Source organism: Myotis yumanensis, unplaced genomic scaffold (genome assembly GCF_028538775.1).
Source record: "Myotis yumanensis isolate MYYU_CA2020_CCGP unplaced genomic scaffold, mMyoYum1.0.hap1 SCAF_14, whole genome shotgun sequence".
Taxonomy (NCBI): Eukaryota; Metazoa; Chordata; class Mammalia; order Chiroptera; family Vespertilionidae; genus Myotis; species Myotis yumanensis.
Window position 1 is genome coordinate 30,555,898 of NW_027223765.1, and position 18,786 is coordinate 30,574,683.

At 42.9% G+C, this 18,786-nt stretch overlaps 1 protein-coding gene across 1 annotated transcript in view; it reads right to left on the reverse strand.

Moving 5' to 3' along the window:
* LOC139022394 (uncharacterized) overlaps window positions 1–18,786 on the reverse strand; it is a 119,680-nt gene that overhangs the window by 65,465 nt on the left and 35,429 nt on the right. The window contains 1 exon segment of the mRNA XM_070433506.1: window positions 10,043–10,192. Within this exon segment, the coding sequence (XP_070289607.1) occupies window positions 10,043–10,151 (109 nt within the window). The 5' untranslated portion in view covers window positions 10,152–10,192.

An 18,786-nucleotide genomic window follows, 5' to 3' on the forward strand; every position in this document is an offset into this window, starting at 1 on the left:
AGAATGGAATAAAAGAATATATCTCAGTCAAGTATCTCTCAGTAAAAATATTTTTAGAAAAAAAAGGATATGGGTTTCTTAGGTTGTAAATACTTTATGGAGTTTAATGCAATTTCATTTTTGTGGTTTGTTTCTAACAATACCTTAAATTTACATGTCTAATGTATTCAATGGTCAATTCTGATTATGTAAATGATAGATGATCTTTCCATTTGCAATATAAGATATAATTTAGAGTTGAAAACTACCTTAAAGCTAACCATTCTCCCCAAGCACTAAAAAAGTAGTCCAGGTGGGAACATTTTTCTTAAAAGTTTTTCTTTTTCTTTTAATTTCAAGTGTTGTTTAGATTAGTTTTTCTGTAGCTGTTCTGTGTAATAGTAAATGGGCACCTACCAGCCCCAACAAAGAAAAAGGGTTCTGTGATCCAATGGTAACATCTTGCATTATTATACTAGAGGCCTGGTGCATGAAATTCGTACACTCGGTGAGGGGCGGCGGTCCCTGAGCCCAGCCTGCACCCTCTTGCAGTCCAGGAGCCCTCGCAGTCAGACATCCTTAATGCTGAGCGGTGCTCCCCCTGTGGGAGCGCACTGACCACTAGGAGGCAGCTCCTGCGTTGAATGTCTGCCCCCTGGTGGTCAGTGCGTGTCATAGTGACCGGTCGTTCTGCAGTTGAGTCTATTTGCATATTAGCCTTTTATTATATAAGATCATACAACCAGGATACTGAGATTCATATAATCTACCAATCTTGTTCAGATTTCACCAGTTTTACATGCACTCATTTGCGTGTGTGTGTGTGTGTGTGTGTATGCGTGTGTGTGTATGTGTATTCATCCATCTGGAGGTTTCATGTATTCACACCACAATAGACATACCTAACAGTTCCCTTACCACAAAGACCCTCAGGTTGCCCTTTTATAACCATGCCCACTTCCCTCCTGTCCTCCTACCCCCAACCCTAACCCCTGGCAACCACTAATCTGTTCTCATTTATTTAATTTGATCTTTGCAAGAATGTTATATAGATGGAGTCATACAATATGGAAACTTTAGGACTGACTTTTTCACTCAGCATTACTTCCTGGAGACTCATCAAAGTTGTCACGTGTAGCTTCTTTTTATTACTGAGTCAGGTTCCACGGTATGGGAGAATCATAGTTTAACTACTCAGCCCTTGGAGGACATCTGGATTGTTTTCAGTTTTTAGTCATTATAACTGAAGCTGTAATGAACATTGTGTACAGGTTTCTGTGTGAACGTAAGTTTTCATTTCTCTGGGATAAATGCCCAGGAGTGCAATTGCTGGGTCGAAGGTAGTTTTGTTTTACATATTTACTTTTCCAAGGAACTGCCAACCTTTCCAGAGTGGTTGTGCCATTTTACGTTCCCACCAGCAATTCTGAGCAGCCCAGTTTCTCTGCATCCTTTCTAGCATCTAGTGTTGTCATTCGTTTTCATTGTAGTCATTTTAATAGGTATATAGTAATACCTTCTTGTGGTTTTAAAATTGCATTTCCCTAATGGCAAATGTTAAATGTCTTTTCATGTGCTTCTTTGCCATCTGTATATCCTCTTCAGTGAAATGTCTCTTGGTGTCTTCTTCCCATTTCCCAATTGGACTGTTTGTGTTTTAAGTTCTGAGACTGCTTTATATACTGTAGGTACTAGTTCTTGGTTGGATACATCGTTTGCAACTTCAACTCTTTTTGAGGAATAGCACAAAGTAGAACAAAATAATAAAAAAGTTAAATAAATAATTATTGATTTGTTTTCTTTTTATCTTCAGCTAGAGGGAAGGAGAAAAGGATGAGAAAACAGGGAAAGAGGTGGGAGGCATCTTATAGTTTCTGGGGACATGAGTAACGGTTCCCATTTTTTCATAGCATTGTATATATGAGCAGTAGTGTGTAGAATGAAAACCAGAATGCAGGATTCATTTGTCTGAGAGCCTCAATGTAAAGGTCACTCATCGGTTAAGTGCTGTTTACCTCTAACCTGGCGTAGTCAAGTCTAGTGCAAGAATAATGTCATAGAAACTGCCCCCTCAGAGACCTGTCTAGAGTCTACTTCATTTAAGCCACATCCCAAGGTAGACATATAAGGATAAGAAAAATGATAATTTGTTATTAAGAGCACCTTTTGAAAGGATTTGAATGTTAACACATGTGTAGCCACAAACCCTTGAAACCTCATAGGATAAGGAAAAACTTATTTTGGTCCAAACAATTGCTGGAATAATCCAACACCCCCAGAAAAAAAAAGTTTTATATTAGAAATGTGAAATGAACAATGTTTCAGACCAGGCTGGAGAACTGTGCATGAATATATATTAAAATCACTCTACTTCATTAATAAACATCATCTGTGAGCCCAAGATTAAAGTAACATGCTGGGATTATTGAAAATTTACTCAGGCTCTCATGGTATCTCCTAAAGCTCAGAAGACCCAGAACTGGAGCAGTCACTGCCTTAAATAGAATTATTACAGCTTAATTTCCCCCCTTATCTCAGATTATGCAGTACTACCTGATCATGATGCATTTAATTCTCTTTATACTCACTCTATATTAGAGAGTCAAAATTAAATCACAGGGGTAGCAACAGTCATGTGCAATACACTGGACACTGATCAAGTGTTTTTATTTAACACAGAAAACCGCTGATGATCAATAAATATGCTTCCATTTAAAATGCAAGTCACTGAGAGGAAAATCTGGGAGCCATAAAATATCTTACCCCTCCTCCAGGTTGTCCAAAAGGAGAAAAAGAACAAAGCTTTTGACTGGTTATCTTTACGATGCAGTTTAATCCGGGATGCCACGCACATGTGGGGCAAGATCATGAGGAAATAACATAAAGTATCAAGAAAGGGATAAAGGAAACAGGAGAAGCTGTGTTGTGGTTTCCTCACTTCCATGCATAGATGTGAGATTATTATGTGAACCTGTCCGCTCATGGTCATAGGAACAGGAGCCGCTTTAAGCCAGCTCTGGGCTGGGGCCTGAGCTGGATGTAGTGGAGAGGCCAAACATGTGTTGGATATATCACGCGGGCTGGATACTTTATGTACATCATCTCATTTAGGCCTTACAATAAATAATCTTGTAGGGTTAGGAGATTTTATCTCCATGTCGCAGCTGAGGAAACACAGTTTGGTGGGTGAAGGGCATTGCTCAAGATCATGAACTAGTGAGTGGGTTTAACAACCAGGTTAACTTCAAAACCAGTGCTCTTTCTGTGACCCCCATAGTCACAGGGAGGGGCGTTTGTCTCCTCTGTGGTTCACTATTCTGCAATCCTTTCTTTTATGGGTTGTGGCAACCAAGAGAGAGCAGAAATAGAGAATCCAAGACCCAAGAGCAACGAAGTCAGAGCTGAGTGGCTGGGTGGGGTCTGCGTGCTGGCAGGCTGCCAGACATAGGCCTCCTGGATCCTGCCTAGGCCGGAACAAAGATTTGACGGAGAGCAGATCTGTGGCCACTTTCTCTCCATGAGTCTAGAAAACCAGTGTTCTCTTTCTGGAGGAATCTGTTGAGCTGACTATAGAAAAAGCAAAAAGGATAAATTCTTGACTACAGTTTGAGACCCTGAATTCAAACCACAGCAAAATCAGGAACAGGGTCTGAAACTGATAATTTCTAAGCACTTAGAAAGAAAAAGTGATGACTGCTCAGAGCTAGCAAGAGTTCACAGAGAATAAGTCATTTCCCTATTTGGGAGAGTTTCCACATGAGCAGGCAAGTAACAGCAATGAAGGCAAAACCTTATCCAGGCATCAGACAAGATTTTACAAGATCACCTTAGCAATGAAGTGGGAAATGCATACTGGGCCAATTGCAGGCAAAAGCTGTCTGGGGCTGTGCACCTGCTCCGAAAGCTGTGTCCAGTTTGCTCTGGTGAAGGGGGCCTGAACCAAGCATGTCAAACTCAAAGGCTAACACGGGCCAAATAAACAAGGTTTAAGTTTATGTGGGCCGCAAAAAACCAAAAGCTTCAATTTTCACAGAAACATAGGTTTATTTCCATAGAGATCTGCTGAATACAAAAGGCAGAAATAAGTGAGTCATTGTTAACATAAAATAATAGAAAATTTTAATAAAAATTAGTATTTTTTCTTGACCATTAACTTACCAGACACTGAATAACTGCACAAATTAATAAGCATAACGCAAATAAACCTATTTTTCTTGTTCTTTGAAAGCAGAATATTTCCTGTTGTGCACACCAAACAAGTCAGTCCAAGACTAATGACGTGGCAACTGGCTGCTAAAATATTCGCTGCTAGTATTAATGGAGAGAAATGGTGTGCCTGCGTTTTTAAGGCATATAAGGGAAATGAATGCAACACGATTATGGTAATCAGTCATTAGCGAACGTTGTAGGTCATTATTAATAATTATGTATAACAGGATAATGTAAAAATTAAGTTACAAAATTTTTATTAAAACATTTCTTACATACCATTATATTGGCTGGGCTGCAAAAATATTCATTGTGGGGTGCATGCGGCCCAAGGGCCGTGAGTTTGACATGCTTGGCCTGAACTCTCAAGTCAGCAATCCAGGCGCTGGATGGGGATCTGGGCTATCCAGGTATAGGTTGCTAAGAGTATTCTAGCAATGGTTTTCCAGAGGTTCTCTGAAGATTCATGTGTCAAGATCTCACCTGGTGGCCACTTGGTTAAAGACTTCCATAGAGTCCCTTTCACCTAAAGTCCACATTCCTTACTTGGCATTTCAGACTCCAAGATCTAGCCTCCACCACTTCTCTGTGTTCTGCCAGTCCACCCCGACTCTCTGCCACACATCTGTCGTCTTTGGGACTTACACATTCAGAAGGCCTCACAGAAGCCTGCTGCTGCATCTCTGCAGGGGGGGCAGTGGGAAGAACACTGGCGTTTGGGTAACGGCCTGGGTTCACACCCAATTCCCCCATGATTAGCTGTTTAAGTGACAACCTCTTCAAGCCTGTTTCCCTATCAATAAAGGTAGGGAGAAAATGGTCTCCTGACCATTGAACACTTTCTTTTTTTGTTAATTCTCACCTGATGATATTTTTCTATTGATTTTTAGAGAGAATGAAAGGAAGGTACAGAGACACAGAGAGAGAAACATCTATGTGAGAGAGACACATCTTTTGGTTGGCTCCCGCACATGCCCCAATCAAGGCCAGGGATGGAGCCTGCAACTGAGGTAGGTGCTCTTGACTAGAATCAAACCTAGGACCCTTCAGTCCACAGGACTATGCTCTATCCACTGAGCCACACCAGCTAGGGCAACTGAACACTTTCTATGTTCTAGTCCTTGTACTTAAACAACCTTCTTTAACCATTATAGCTTATGTGGCATTCTCTTGCACATGGTTGTTATTCTTGTGCTTAAAGTATTCCTTCTCATCTCAGACTTTCCCCTTGTCCCATTTGATTCACAAGTTCTCAAGAGTAGGACTAGAAGTACCTTCATTTTTATAAAATCCTTCTATGCTTTGAGATTTGCACATTAGAAGGTTCTTATGTTCTACCCTTTGGTAACTTGCCCGAGGTCACACAGGGACCACTTTTGCTCCCCTATTATGCCTGCATGTTGCATAGTTCCCAGTTCAACAAGTAATTTGTTGAATAAATGGAGGAAGCATGGGTTGGTGGTTATGAGCACAGATTCTCTGGGGAAAACTGTCTCTACTAGGTGTGTGACCTTGGAAAACTTACTCAATCTCTCCGAGCCTCAGCTTCTCCATCTGAAAAATAGGGAGAGTAACAGTACCCACTTCGTAGGTTGCTATGAAAGTTAAATGAGTTCCTGTAATGCTGTTAGAACACTACCTGACAAACAGTAAGGACTATATGAGTTTGTTAGACACAAAACAACAGGTGCTACAAAGTCATTAATGACCAAGTATTAAACTCACAGAAAGTTTGATTTAAAAAAACAAAATACAAGTGGACTGTTGTTGAAATATAGGCCAATGCTCAAATTAAGTTGATTAGAAATAATAAACGTTGAAATAACAGAACACAGAATTCAAATTGAATTCAATCTCCTTTAGTAAATTTGTGACTACATGTTGGGAAAACAACTGCTTACAACTGGGAATACATCCAACATCTTAAGAGAAATTCAGTCTTGAATCCTTAATATATTCAAAGAAATGCTTTAGGTATGTCTGATGCTATTGACTAGTCCAGTGATGGCAAACCTTTTGAGCTCGGTGTGTCAGCATTTTGAAAAATCCTAACTTAACTCTGGTGCCGTGTCACATATAGAAATTTTTTGATATTTGCAACCATAGTAAAACAAAGACTTATATTTTTGATATTTATTTTATATATTTAGATGCCATTTAACAAAGAAAAATCAACCAAAAAAATGAGTTCGCGTGTCACCTCTGACACGTGTGTCAGAGGTTCGCCATCACTGGACTAGTCATATGTTGGGTTGAATCGTTTCTGTCAAAAATCAGCAAATGAACTTCTTCAAAACCACCCATACCTACTATACATCTTCATCCATCAAGCCTTTGAGAATCCTCTCTGTGAGTGTTGTACAGCATGCAGTGCAAGGCAAGGAAGTGCCTCTGGTTAAAGGACAGTACTACAAATACAGAAAATCCGGACACCACACATTCCTATAAGCCTGTATCTTATTCCCAAACAGTCTTTCAAGTAAAGGAGAGTAAAAAAATAGCTGGTTCAACATTTTATCCTGTATGACTTTGTTTTACTACTTTATTAATGAAAACCTACAGATACAAGTTTTCACAGGACTAAAGACAGTTAAAAGTTTTGATATGTTATAGGGCCTCTGTCAGTTTTTAAGGTTTCCTGTTGTTTCAGGAGGAAAAGGAAGCAGTAAACAAAGGAAGGAAAGGACAACTGCAGTTTGAAGAAAGGATGCTTATGAAAGGAGAAAAAGTTCAAAATTTGAGCTACTGCAGCAAACTAGGAAGACACTGTTAATTTCTATTTAAAGGTACTAAACAAATTGCTTTAGCTTGTTTAATTCAGTTTATATGCATGCAACAGCAAATGAAAATTGTGAGTTGTTTTAGTAAAAATACACCAACTGAAGGAAGATTTCGTTTTCAAGAAAAAAGAAGGTCATCTGTGGGGCCAGGTTTTCATCCACCCTTAGCCGTGAGCTGATTCTGATTGAGAGAAAGGCTCTGTTTAAATATTTGCTCCTGGAGAGGTAGTGGGTTGGATTATGCCTCCATGCACAGATGTGCTGGCTGGGGAGGCTGCAGTCAGTGGCTGGGACTGTGGGTCAGGGAAGATGATGCCCGACTATACAGCGAAGGGACATTCACACCATATACCCCTCATGGTGGCAAAAAGGTCCCCTTTTCATGATCTGGTCCTCCCTACCTTCAGCCTCGTCTCTCTCTCCCATGTGCTGGAATGCGGTCTTTTCCACCTCCATGTCTACCCATGCTGCTTTCTCTTCCCATAATGCCCCTAAACTGTGCCTGCCTAAGTCTTTCACATTCTGCAAGCTTTAGGTGTCACCTCCTTCAAGAAGCTTCACTCAACTGCCAGGCGGGAGACATCCCGCCTTTGCACCTAGTGCCACAATCACCTGCTACTGTGCACCTCTGGCCACCTACACCGTGCACTATTTGGGGCAGGGGAGAAAATTTAATCAACTGCATTTCCAACCACAGTGCCTGGCCTGGGGGACATGCAGTAAATACCTGTGGGATGTTGAAAGGTGTCAACTCGATGTATAACATTCAAAGACATGGGCAGGAGAATTCATTCTGGACTTAAAACTGATCAAGTTCTTCCATAGAGAAATGACTGAGAATAAAGGCAAAGAAGGTACTGGAGGTCATTTGTGACCAAGGATCCTTTACCTATTAGTACCCCAAGTGATAGAAATCATATATAATATAATGTGTCCATGCATTCTGTAATTACTGTGACTTTTGGGGACCAGGAATACTGTCTGACACTCACAGGGTCATGCCAGAGTCTTACCATGTGGCTAAAGCAGAGTCTGCAAGTACATTAAGTATCTGAAGTCCCCAATATAGCTGTCTGTGAAGCAGCACATTCTAGAAAACAGATTACAGGCCCTGCCCTGATAAACCTCACAGCAAAGATAATGGCCACAAAGCCAGGGGCATTTCTGATGAGTCAAAGTTGACAGGAAAAGCCACTCAGTGGCTAAGAGTCAAGCAGATATTTATAGCAAGCCAAGTAGAAGCTATATACCCTGAAAGAACATTATTCCACACACTATTTTAAAATATATAGGGAGTATATTCCTTCTTTCCCCAAAATAGAAATATTCTCCCCACCCCCAACATACTTGCTTTATAAGAAATTGTGGAAAGTGGAATTGCTGCACCAAGGGTATATACTTTTTTCCTAAGAGAAAAGGACACTTTTTTTTTTTAAATTTTAAAACAACAGCAATTATTGACCTTAAAATTTAAACAATAATTTTTTAACACCATCTAATATCTAGTCAGTGTTAAGATTTCCCCAACTCATGAATATCATTTTACAGTTGATTTGAATCAGGATTCAAATAAGGTCCATACATGATATTTGGTTTCTATGTCTTCAAACCTCCATTGAATCATAGTTTCCTATTCCTCTTTCTTGCATGCTGCTTATTTGTTAAACAAATTTGGTCACTTGTCCTACAGAATTTATCCCATTTAATATATGACCGAAGCAACCTTGTGGAGTCTTTTTTTTTTAAGTTTGATATTTCTGTTATCAAGGTATAATTTGCACTTATATGCTTATATACATAGCCCATGGACACAAACAATAGGGTGGTGAAGACCTGATTTGGTGGTGGGTAGGGGCTGAATGGAGAGGAGTAAAGAAGGGGGGATGAGAGACATCTGTAAATACTGTCAACAATTAAAATAAATAAATAAAATAAAAAAGGTATAATTGGCATACAGTAAGTCACATATATTTAAAAGATATAATTTGGCAAGTTTTGACATATGTATACACCTGTGAAATCAACACCACCATTGAGATAACGAATATATCCATCATCCCCCAAACTTGGGCCACTTTGTAGTCCTTCCCTCCTGCCCCAGGTTGCTCCCCAACCCCTCAACTACTAATCTGTTTGCCGTCACTGTAGTTTCCAATTTCTAGAAATTTATATAAATGAAACTCATATAGTATATACTCTCTTTTGGTCTGGCTTCTTCTATTCAGCATAATTGAGATTCATCTGTGTTTTTGGTTCATTCTTTTTTATTGCTGAGTACTACTCCGCTGTATGGATACAACACCATCTGTTTTATTTATTCACGTCTTGGTGTGCGCTTGCATTGTTGCCAGTTTGGTGTTATCATAATTAAAGCTGCTCTGAACATTCGTGCACAAGTCTGCATGAGCATATGCTTTCATTTTTTGGGGAGGGGGGTAAATAGGTATGGAGCAGCTGAATCTCATGGTAGGTAAATATTTAACTTGTAAGAAATTGCCAAGCTGTTTCCCACAGCCGTTGCACCATTCACTTTCCTACCAATAGTATATGAGAATTCCATACAGCTAAGTTTTGGGGGAGTCAGAAATTATGTGTGGATTTTTGACTGTGTTTATGTGTGTTTGTGGGGGGAGGATCAGAGTGCCACATAATCCCTTTATTGTTCAGTGGTCAACTGCAGAATGTTTGCTTACCCACTGAGGAATAGCAGAGGTTCTCAAGGGCACATGCTACCCCTTCATCTGGCTGTGTAGGTAAATGCTTTCTGGGAGCACCTGGAAGGGTGCCCTGTCGAAGACACAGGTTCTATAAAGTATTCGGTGTCTTTAGCATTTATGGGCAACATGAGATGGGCAGGGGTATTGGGGGACTCTGAGAAGGATTCCACTATATGGCCAGGGATATGTCACACGGCGAAGGAGTGTTAACCCTTGGAATATGATGGAAGAAATGTAAGCCACCAGCTATGCTGTGAATGAACAAACCAAGCAGTTTTAATAATGGTGATGATGACAGCAGCCAGCAAAGCCCCAGGAGGCCCAACCCACCAGTATTGGTGTAGGCCCCTGACTGACCTGTTTGGTGCAGGTGGTCTCTGGCCACCTCAAACAAGCGCAGGTGCATGTTGGTGATGGGGTTGAAGGAGCCACAGGCCAGGAGCACCACGGGTATCCGGCTCTTCATCTTGTCAGGCACATCCGCATCTGCTGCAGTGGCCACCCTGCCTAATGGGGACAAAAACTCATGTTAGGGAGTTCACGTGAAGATCAATCAGTCTCTAAACCACACACAGCACATTAGTTCTCACTTATTAGATGACTGAGGAGGCAATAACAATAATAATAACATTTATGGAGGACTCCCCATGGGCCAGGGACTGTGCTAAACACTACATCAAAGTATATCCCTCATCTCACCAAATCCTTTCAACAACCCCCAATGGTTACTCATATGGCACAGGAACCTGAGAAGCCACAGGGCCAGGACTGAAACCCAGAAAGACTGACCTCAGAGACCATGTTCTGCTCATAAGTTCCATACCCTCCCTGGCCTCTGATGGGTCTCCCTGTGGTCAAAAGGAGGTATGTAATGTCATCTTTGATAGTCCAAGTAGAACTCAGGTCCCAGAGTAGACCAGCACTTTTAAAAAAACGTATTTTAAAATAATTTCCAACTTACAAGAAAAGTTGCAAAACTTATGCAAAGAATTCCCATATACCCTTTACTAAGATTCCCCAAATATTAACATCTTACCACATTTGCTTTATCATTCATTCTCTCTTTCTACACACACACACACACACACACACACACACAGACATACACATATGCATACATATATCTACCTACAAAAAATTTTTTTCTGAAATGATGGAGAGTAAAGTCTAGACATAATACCTCTTTATTTCTAAATACTTTAACAGCACTTGCCAACTGGTGGTCTGCAGACCACTGGTGGTCCGTGAATTGCAAAAGGTTAGAGACCGCTGCTTTAGTATATGTTTTCTATGAACAAAGACATTTTCTTATATAACTACAGAGCAATGATTAAAATCAGAAAATGAATATTGTTGCAGGACTATGATTTATTTTACAGATTTTTTTCATTTTACCTATCATTCATCTAGGCCCAAGCATTTTGAGAGGGCCTAGCCCACCCTCTTGTCTCTGCATGCTATGGCTTTCAGCACTGGTGAGGTTAGAGGAAAGCAGAAAACAGCCTGGGCTCCAGGGCAGGCTGGCAGACGTGGCTCTCCTACCTCTGAGATGCTGCCTCCTGGAGAGACAGTGAAGAGCTCCACTGGGGTTAGCCTTGGTTTGACTCCTACTTCTACCTCTTACTGGCTGTGTGATGTAGGGTAAATCACAGTTCCTCTCTGAGCTTCAGTTTACTAAAATTCAAGATGGGGATAAAATTACTTACCTTTATATAGTGGTTGTGAGGATAAATGAACTATATATGTTATGTGTCTGGTACCTAAGAAGTGTTTAATAGATAATTACTGTGGCTGTGGTGATGATAATGACAATGACAAAACAGATGTTGCTGCATGACAGGGGGGAAGCGAAGGAGAAAGGAGGTGGCAGTGGGCTTGTGGGTGGCAGCTGCCAAATGGCTCCCAGTGATCCTCACCTGTCAGTGTTCACCTGTACTCCCCTCACCATGAGTGTGGGCTGGACTTGTAACTTGCTTTTTTTTAAAAAATATATTTTATTGATTTTTTACAGAGAGGAAGGGAGAGAGATAGAGGGCTAGAAACATCAATCCGCTGCCTCCTGCACATCTCCCACTGGGGATGTGCCCGCAACCCAGGTACATGCCCTTGACCGGAATCGAGCCTGGGACCTTTCAGTCCGCAGGCCAATGCTCTATCCACTGAGCCAAACTGGTTTTGGCATGTAACTTGCTTTTAATGAGCAGAATGCAGCAAAGGAGTGGAATTCTACTTCTGAAAGAAGTTACAAAGAACGCAGACTTCCCTCTTCTGCTTTTTCACTTGCTCACTTGATAAAGTCAGCTGTCCTGTTGTGAGTTGCCTCATGGAGAGACCCATGAGGCAAGCAGCTGAAGGAGACTTCTGATGCCAACAGCAGATAAGGAACTGAATCCTGCCAATAACCATGTGAGTGAATGTGCAAGTGGATCCTTCCCCAGCTGAGTCTTCAGATGAGACTGCAGCCCTGTGTCTTATAAGAGACTCTGAGTCAGAAGACAGAGTTAAGCCACATCTATATTTCTGACATATAGAAATGATGAGATCCTAAGTGTGTGTTGTTTTAACCTGCTAAGTTCTGGGGTAACTTGTTATGCAGCAACAGCTAACTAATACAGTGGCCAACAGGAGGAATGCATTCACTTCCTTTCTCACTCCTCTTGCTATGGTGGCCTTGGCTGTAATTCTGCAATTTCAGGGGTAACATGGACAGTTATGTCACTGGAGCCTGGGACCCTCTTTGTATCTAAGAACATTGTTTTAATCTGGCCCCTACTGTCTGCTTCTCCAGGCTTGCATCCAACCACCGCCTGCCTCTTTATATTCAAGGAACAATGAATTACTTGTGAGTGGTTCCTTTGTGAGCTCCTCATGGCTTCCTGCTTCAAGCTTCTGTTCATGCTATTTCAGTTTCCTCCAACTGAAATAACCCAGCACACCCCAATCTGTTAAGACTCAACTCAGGTGATCGATCACATTATTTATGGCTTTAATCACAATTTCTTGACTGCCTGCTAGGTGCCTGTTATCAGTTAGGAATGCATTTGGTTGCAAATTTTAGAAGCCTAACCTCAGTGGCTTAAACAAATAGAGGTTATTTGTTTCTCACATGATGAAAAATCTAGAAGTTGTCAGCTGCTGGCATTGGATCACTGGTTCTCCAATCCCTGCAATTCTCTCAGCTTTTCCTTCAGATTACAAGATGGCTGCTATAGCTACAGCATCATGGGTACAATCAAAGCAAGAAGAAGCCTCAAGGTGCTATACTAGTTTGATTGTCCCCCTTAGTGAAGAACACAAGAGCTTTTTCAGAACCTCCCTCCGCCACTATAGTTTTGCTTCTGTCTCACTGGCCAGAACTAGGCCACATGGCCACTCTATAAGGGAGGCTGGAAAAGCAAGTATTTAGCTTTGTAACCTCTCCAGTGAGAATCAGCAAGGTAAAGGGAGCTGGGAATAGGATGTCCACAGTGTCCGCCACAGAGTTGGAGATATAATTGTCAGGGAGCTCTCCTGACACTTAGCTTGGGCTAGCTACTCTCTACCTTCAGCAAATCATATACCACATCAATTGCAGAAACCTGCTCTGTGTCCTTCCTCCTCACTGGACAGTAAGCTCTGTAAGAGCAGGGGCCGTGTTTTCTCTACCTCAGAAGCTCAGTCAGCTTCAAGCACAGAGCTGGGCTCCCTGGAAACTGAAAAGGGCACTGGCCAGCTGGAGAGCAGACCTGCACCCTGGTGGTGGGAAGGCCCAATGCACCTCCTAGTGTACAGAAGCTGTTCTGGATGTATTCCGAGTTACCGCATGAAGATAAAAAAGTCTCAACTTAGGTGGGCTCCTTTTGAGGCAGCAGAAACACCCTCTACAGTATAAGAAAAAGGAGTCTGCAAGCTGCTGCTGCTAGCTCTTCACAGGGAGGTTGGATGATTTAATGAGATACTATTTGCAGAGAGTGCTGAACTATTCACAAGAGCAGCCTTGTGATGAGTGTTATCTGGAGAGGCTGGCTGTTTTTCACAACGACTATAAAGCCTTTCAAAATTCTATTTCATTTTGACAAAATATAATTTCCTAGGGCCATTAAAACATGTAACTGCCCCATTTCAGGTAACCTGGGGTTTGGATCCACTTTTCCAAAAGTTCCCAGAAACTGTAAATTAGGACATTTATTTGAATGGTGGCAATGAAGTGTGATGTTGGGAAAAAGAATAAATGATATTTAATAAGTGACTTTCTTTTCTCTCCTTGCTGTGAGCGCACTGAGCCACACTGCTGGAACAGTGACTTATGCTGCCTGGGCAGCACCTCAGGCAGGAGGCGGCAGTGAGCACACAGTCCCAGGCTCAGGAACGAGGTCAGTGCACCTGCGTCATTGTATGCTCTAACTTGCTTCAACTACACACCCTCCCAAACCCAAGCCTAGAGAAATACAATGGTAGGGTTGAAAGGAACTCACTCCTGCAGTCAACCAGGAGAATAAACCAGACTCCGATTTGAGTGTAAGTCTCATCAGACACAAGGCCAGAAGCATCCTATAAAAGTGACTTGTCTGCCCTATCATGTAATAATACCTTGGGAGATGAAGCAAGTGTGGGCGACTTGCTATTGGGAAAGGCTTATCATCAATGAGCATTTAATGGAAGTCCACACATGAGCAATAATTGCTGTGGAAGGATTTAACAAGTTGAGAAGGCAGCATGCAGCCTTCTTGGAATTCATCATTAAATAGGAGACAGGGCAAACAGATTCCACTTCTGGCCCCAGCCCCCTCTCCAGTGTACTGCTTCCCCCTCTACAGTCACCCAGACAGCATTTCATCTCGCTCGTCAAATACAACGTGCAGATTCCTTTCTCCTTGCTTCTGCAAGTGCTGTTCAAGCACCTGAACCACCATCCTCACTCCTGCCATCAAGGTTTCTCCTTGGAGCCCCTACCCAATACCCCTCTACCCCATCCCACCCCCATACCCGCACTGTGCTAATGTATTTGTTACACATTTGATCACTTCCTTCCTTCATCAATCACCGAACCATCATTGCTTTGTTTCCATGTCACTCTTCACCAAGTAGATGAATTCCTACTGGGTGGTTTCTTATTCATCTAGGTCCCCTCAACTCCTGCACTGTGCCTAGCACACGGGGGCGGCGGGGGAAGGCCCTCAGAAATGTGTGGAATGAATGAGAGAATGACTGACTATCTCCAACCATGCGTAGTCCCTTTCAGATGACCACCTTCCCTCTCTGGTTTTGTCACAATCACTAGACAGGGTCTTCCAGAGATATAATCTCACCTTTCTGGCTTCCTAGAGGAACTTAAGACCATGCTCCAAGACCCCACTCCACCAGACCAGACTGAAATCAAATAAAGCATTCCTGCCCTGTTGTGCCATCTTCAATGCCAGGATCCCACCAACAGGAACATGCCAGTCTCCTGCACATGGACACCAAGGTCATCCCTCTGTCCTGGACAACGGAGTGTTGCAACAGGCTGCCACTCTGCCAAGCAACGGGACTTTGCAGCTGTGATTAAAGTAAGCGTCTTGAAATGAGAGGTTATCCTGGATTAGCAAGGTGGCCCAATTTTATCAAGAGGGATGATGAGGGAGAGTTTGATAAAGACGTAAGGACCAGAAAGGAGAGAAGATGTTGTGCTGCTGGCTTTGAAGATGGAGGAGGGGCCCTGAACCAAGCAGTGCACGTGGCCTCTAGTTACTGGAACCGGCAAGGAAACGCTTTCTCCCCTAGAGCCTCAGCAGGAGCCCGGCCCTGCTGACACCTTCAGTGCAGACCTCTGAAAGCACAGAACTGTAAAACTGTGTTGTTTTAAGCCAACAATTGATGGCAATTTGCTACAGCAGCCATAGGAAAGTAACACCTCACCTACTTAGGGGCTGGTTCTCTGAAGTGGCCTCTGCGCTGGGGCAGGAAAGGATCAGGAGTTGAGCTGATAAGACGGATATTAAAGGGTGTGTTGGGCACAGGGACCAGCACTGCCAAAGTCCAGAAACCACTACCTAAGGTGGGTCATGAACTAAAAAAGCATGTCAATGTGGTCGTGTGTCGGTGTGAGCTCATGTGTGGGTGGCCCGAGATGAGGCTGCAGAGGGTGTAAGGATCATGCAGGCCCCCAAGGGTGCTGTGCAGGATTTTATCCTATAGACAATGAGAAGCCTCTGAAGGATTTTAAACAGAGGTGTGACTTACTCATATTTCTGCTTCTGAAGGAGATCTCAAGTACTCCCAGGATGGTGCATCAGGAGGCTCCAGGATGGCTAATCCCAGCACCCCTCACCGGGTGAAGGTCCCCGGCTTCCCAGAGAATGGCCTTCCCTGCTGCCCACATTTCACCTCAATCACCAGGTGATGCGATGCTGGCGGATGCCCCACATGTACTAAATTCTAACTAAGCATGTGCCCCTCGGCCCATTTGTCACAGGCCGTCGCAGAGACACCGTGAAGAAAGGCGAGCTGGGAAGGTTAAGTGCCCGTCGCTGCTGATGTAATGTGCTAATGCGCATCGCCTGGGAGGCAGTCAATTTACCTTTCCTCGCCATGAGTGCCTCTAACACGACCCAGACCGGGAGAGTGGCTGCAAACATCCTTGTTTATTATAGACATAAAGCAGATGGCTTCGGGCAGAATGGAAATGGATTCTATAAACATCTTTCATTACACGGACCTCTTGACCGAACTCCTCATCTTAAAGAAAACAAGAGACATGGTATGTGCAGGGTTGGGCAAAAGTAGGTTTACAGTTGTGAATACGCAAAAACAGTTTATTCTTGTATGATTGTTTATTAATTACAGTAATATTTTTCCATACAAACAACTGTAAACCTGCTTTCGCCCCATCCTGTATTTGTGGGGTCGATGAGCACATTTTTCAGGACCCAGTAAAACCATTTCCATCTGTGGGAGTGTGTCAACTTCTCCAGGGCAATCCACCTCCACATGAACTCTGGGCGCTTTTTCTTTTCAACTTTGTTGGATGCACTCGCTGTTGCTATGGGCACACAGTGCTGCTAAGAACAAAAGCAAAGCGGGCCTTCTTTGTCAGTGTGAGGATCCTCTGCCAGCCAACCCTTGGAGGAAACAAACATGCCAATTAAGCCCTCGTCCCAATTATGAGACTCCCAGGAAAGCAGGCAGCCTGGCTCTTCCGTTTTGAGAACTTTCAAAAGATTTGAAGGAGCCCAGGAATGGAACGAGGTCTCTTGCAACCCTATCCTCAGGAGTTGAGACTAATTTCGATAGCTGCAGGAAGGTGGAACTGAGTGACAGCTACCAGCTTTACTGAGTGACAGGCGGGGCACTGTGCTAAAAACTACACACATCAACGCTGATGCTTTCAACACACCCAGAGGGGAAGGGTTTGTGCTTGCATTCTGGTGAAGAGTCCCAGCCTCAGTGAGCCACATGGGAAACGGAGATAAATCCCCCGCATCCTAGGTCTATTATGGGGTGATTGAAACTGACCCATGTACCTGGCCCATAGGGGGTTCTCCAGAAATATTAGCTCCTTTATCTTTCCTTTCATTATGTTTAAAACAGAATTCACCATTCCCACATCTGCTGCTATATGCTGTTCACTTTGTTCAAAATAGGCCCCACACTTTTTATATTCACCCACAATCAAAACCTAGCAGCCCTTAGGAAGCGGTCAGCAACCCCCACTTTGTTAGGCAGCTCATTCAGACCAGCTGGGCCTGGGAGGTGGACCACAGAGGAGTGCTCCCGAGGAAGGCCACTTCCATCGCCCTGCTGTAGTCATCCGTCTAGCTCCAACCAAATGAACTCAGCTCTAAGCATCGCTGAGACTGAGTTAAGAGTCAATACTGAGGAACAGAGGAATGAGTATTTTGATGTCATTCTGGTAGAAATAACGTCTTCTGATAATGAAGAACAAAGATGCCCCACATCACAACGGACTTGCTAGCTTGGAACAAAGAAGGTATAGAAGAGCAGGTAGAAGGTGACAAGTGCCTGGGATCTGCTGTGAGGAGTGCAAACTAACAGATAATTAAAATAAAAGAACCACCAGACACTCTGCTAGTGCCTTAGGGACAGGGGCAAGGAAAACCTGGTGCCTGTCCTTAGGATTATAATTTAGCAGGAAGAACAAATATTTAGAACCTGTAGGGCAGAGGTTGCTGGTCACTTCCCAGTATCCATTTCCCCTTCCTTTTTAGGCACAGAGCCCCTGTCTTTAGCTGGCACATTGCTATATTCCCCATCTCTGCAGGAGGGTGAGGCCAGGTGCCTCAGGTTTGGCCAGTAATCTATAAACAGAAGTGTTGGGTGACACTTCCAGGAACTCTCTTCAAAAGAAAAAGGCATGACTTTCTCCTCTTCTCACCCCTGCTTTCTAGAATGTGATGGCTGGAGTGCGGCAGCTCTCTCGCATCCGGAGGAGGACTAACTGCAGGTTTGACAGAGAATAAGCCAAGAGAAAGGCAGGACCGTGAGGAACCTGACGCTGCCATACCAGGCCCAGACTACCTACCTCTGGATGTCCTTGACCCGCGAGGGAAACAATCTAAGCCACCATTATTTTCTATTTTCTGTTATAGCAGCTAAGCCTAATTTTAACTGATATACTGACACATAATGCATGTTCACTGAATTAGTATGTAAAGAAATAAAAAAGTGTGTAAATTTTTAGAAGTTTCTCTTGCCCCAGTTAGAAGTATTTTTTATATGCAGAAACTCAAATGGATATTGTTTGAAAGGGAAAATACACCTAAGGAAAAAAAATCTACCATAACTTAATTTTTCATATGAATTTTTCATGGGAGGAAAAATCCTTACTCAGGACTCTAGGAAGCTGAAATGTGCAGCAGCAAATCTGCTTTTCTGTAGATCACAAAAACCAGACTCTGTCCTATCTCCTTGCCCAAAAAAACAGATTCATTATGGCGCACTGTCGCACTCTGCTTCGAGTGGGCATTTGCCATATGGCTTGGCAGTTTAATGGTTTTCTGATACTTGACAAAAATAAAGCACAATCATTTTGCAAGGAGTTTGAGTTCCTAGATGGGTCTTTTCCAAATAACAGCTGTGCCTCAAAATTGAGTTACTCAATTTGCAATTTGTGGACACAATAC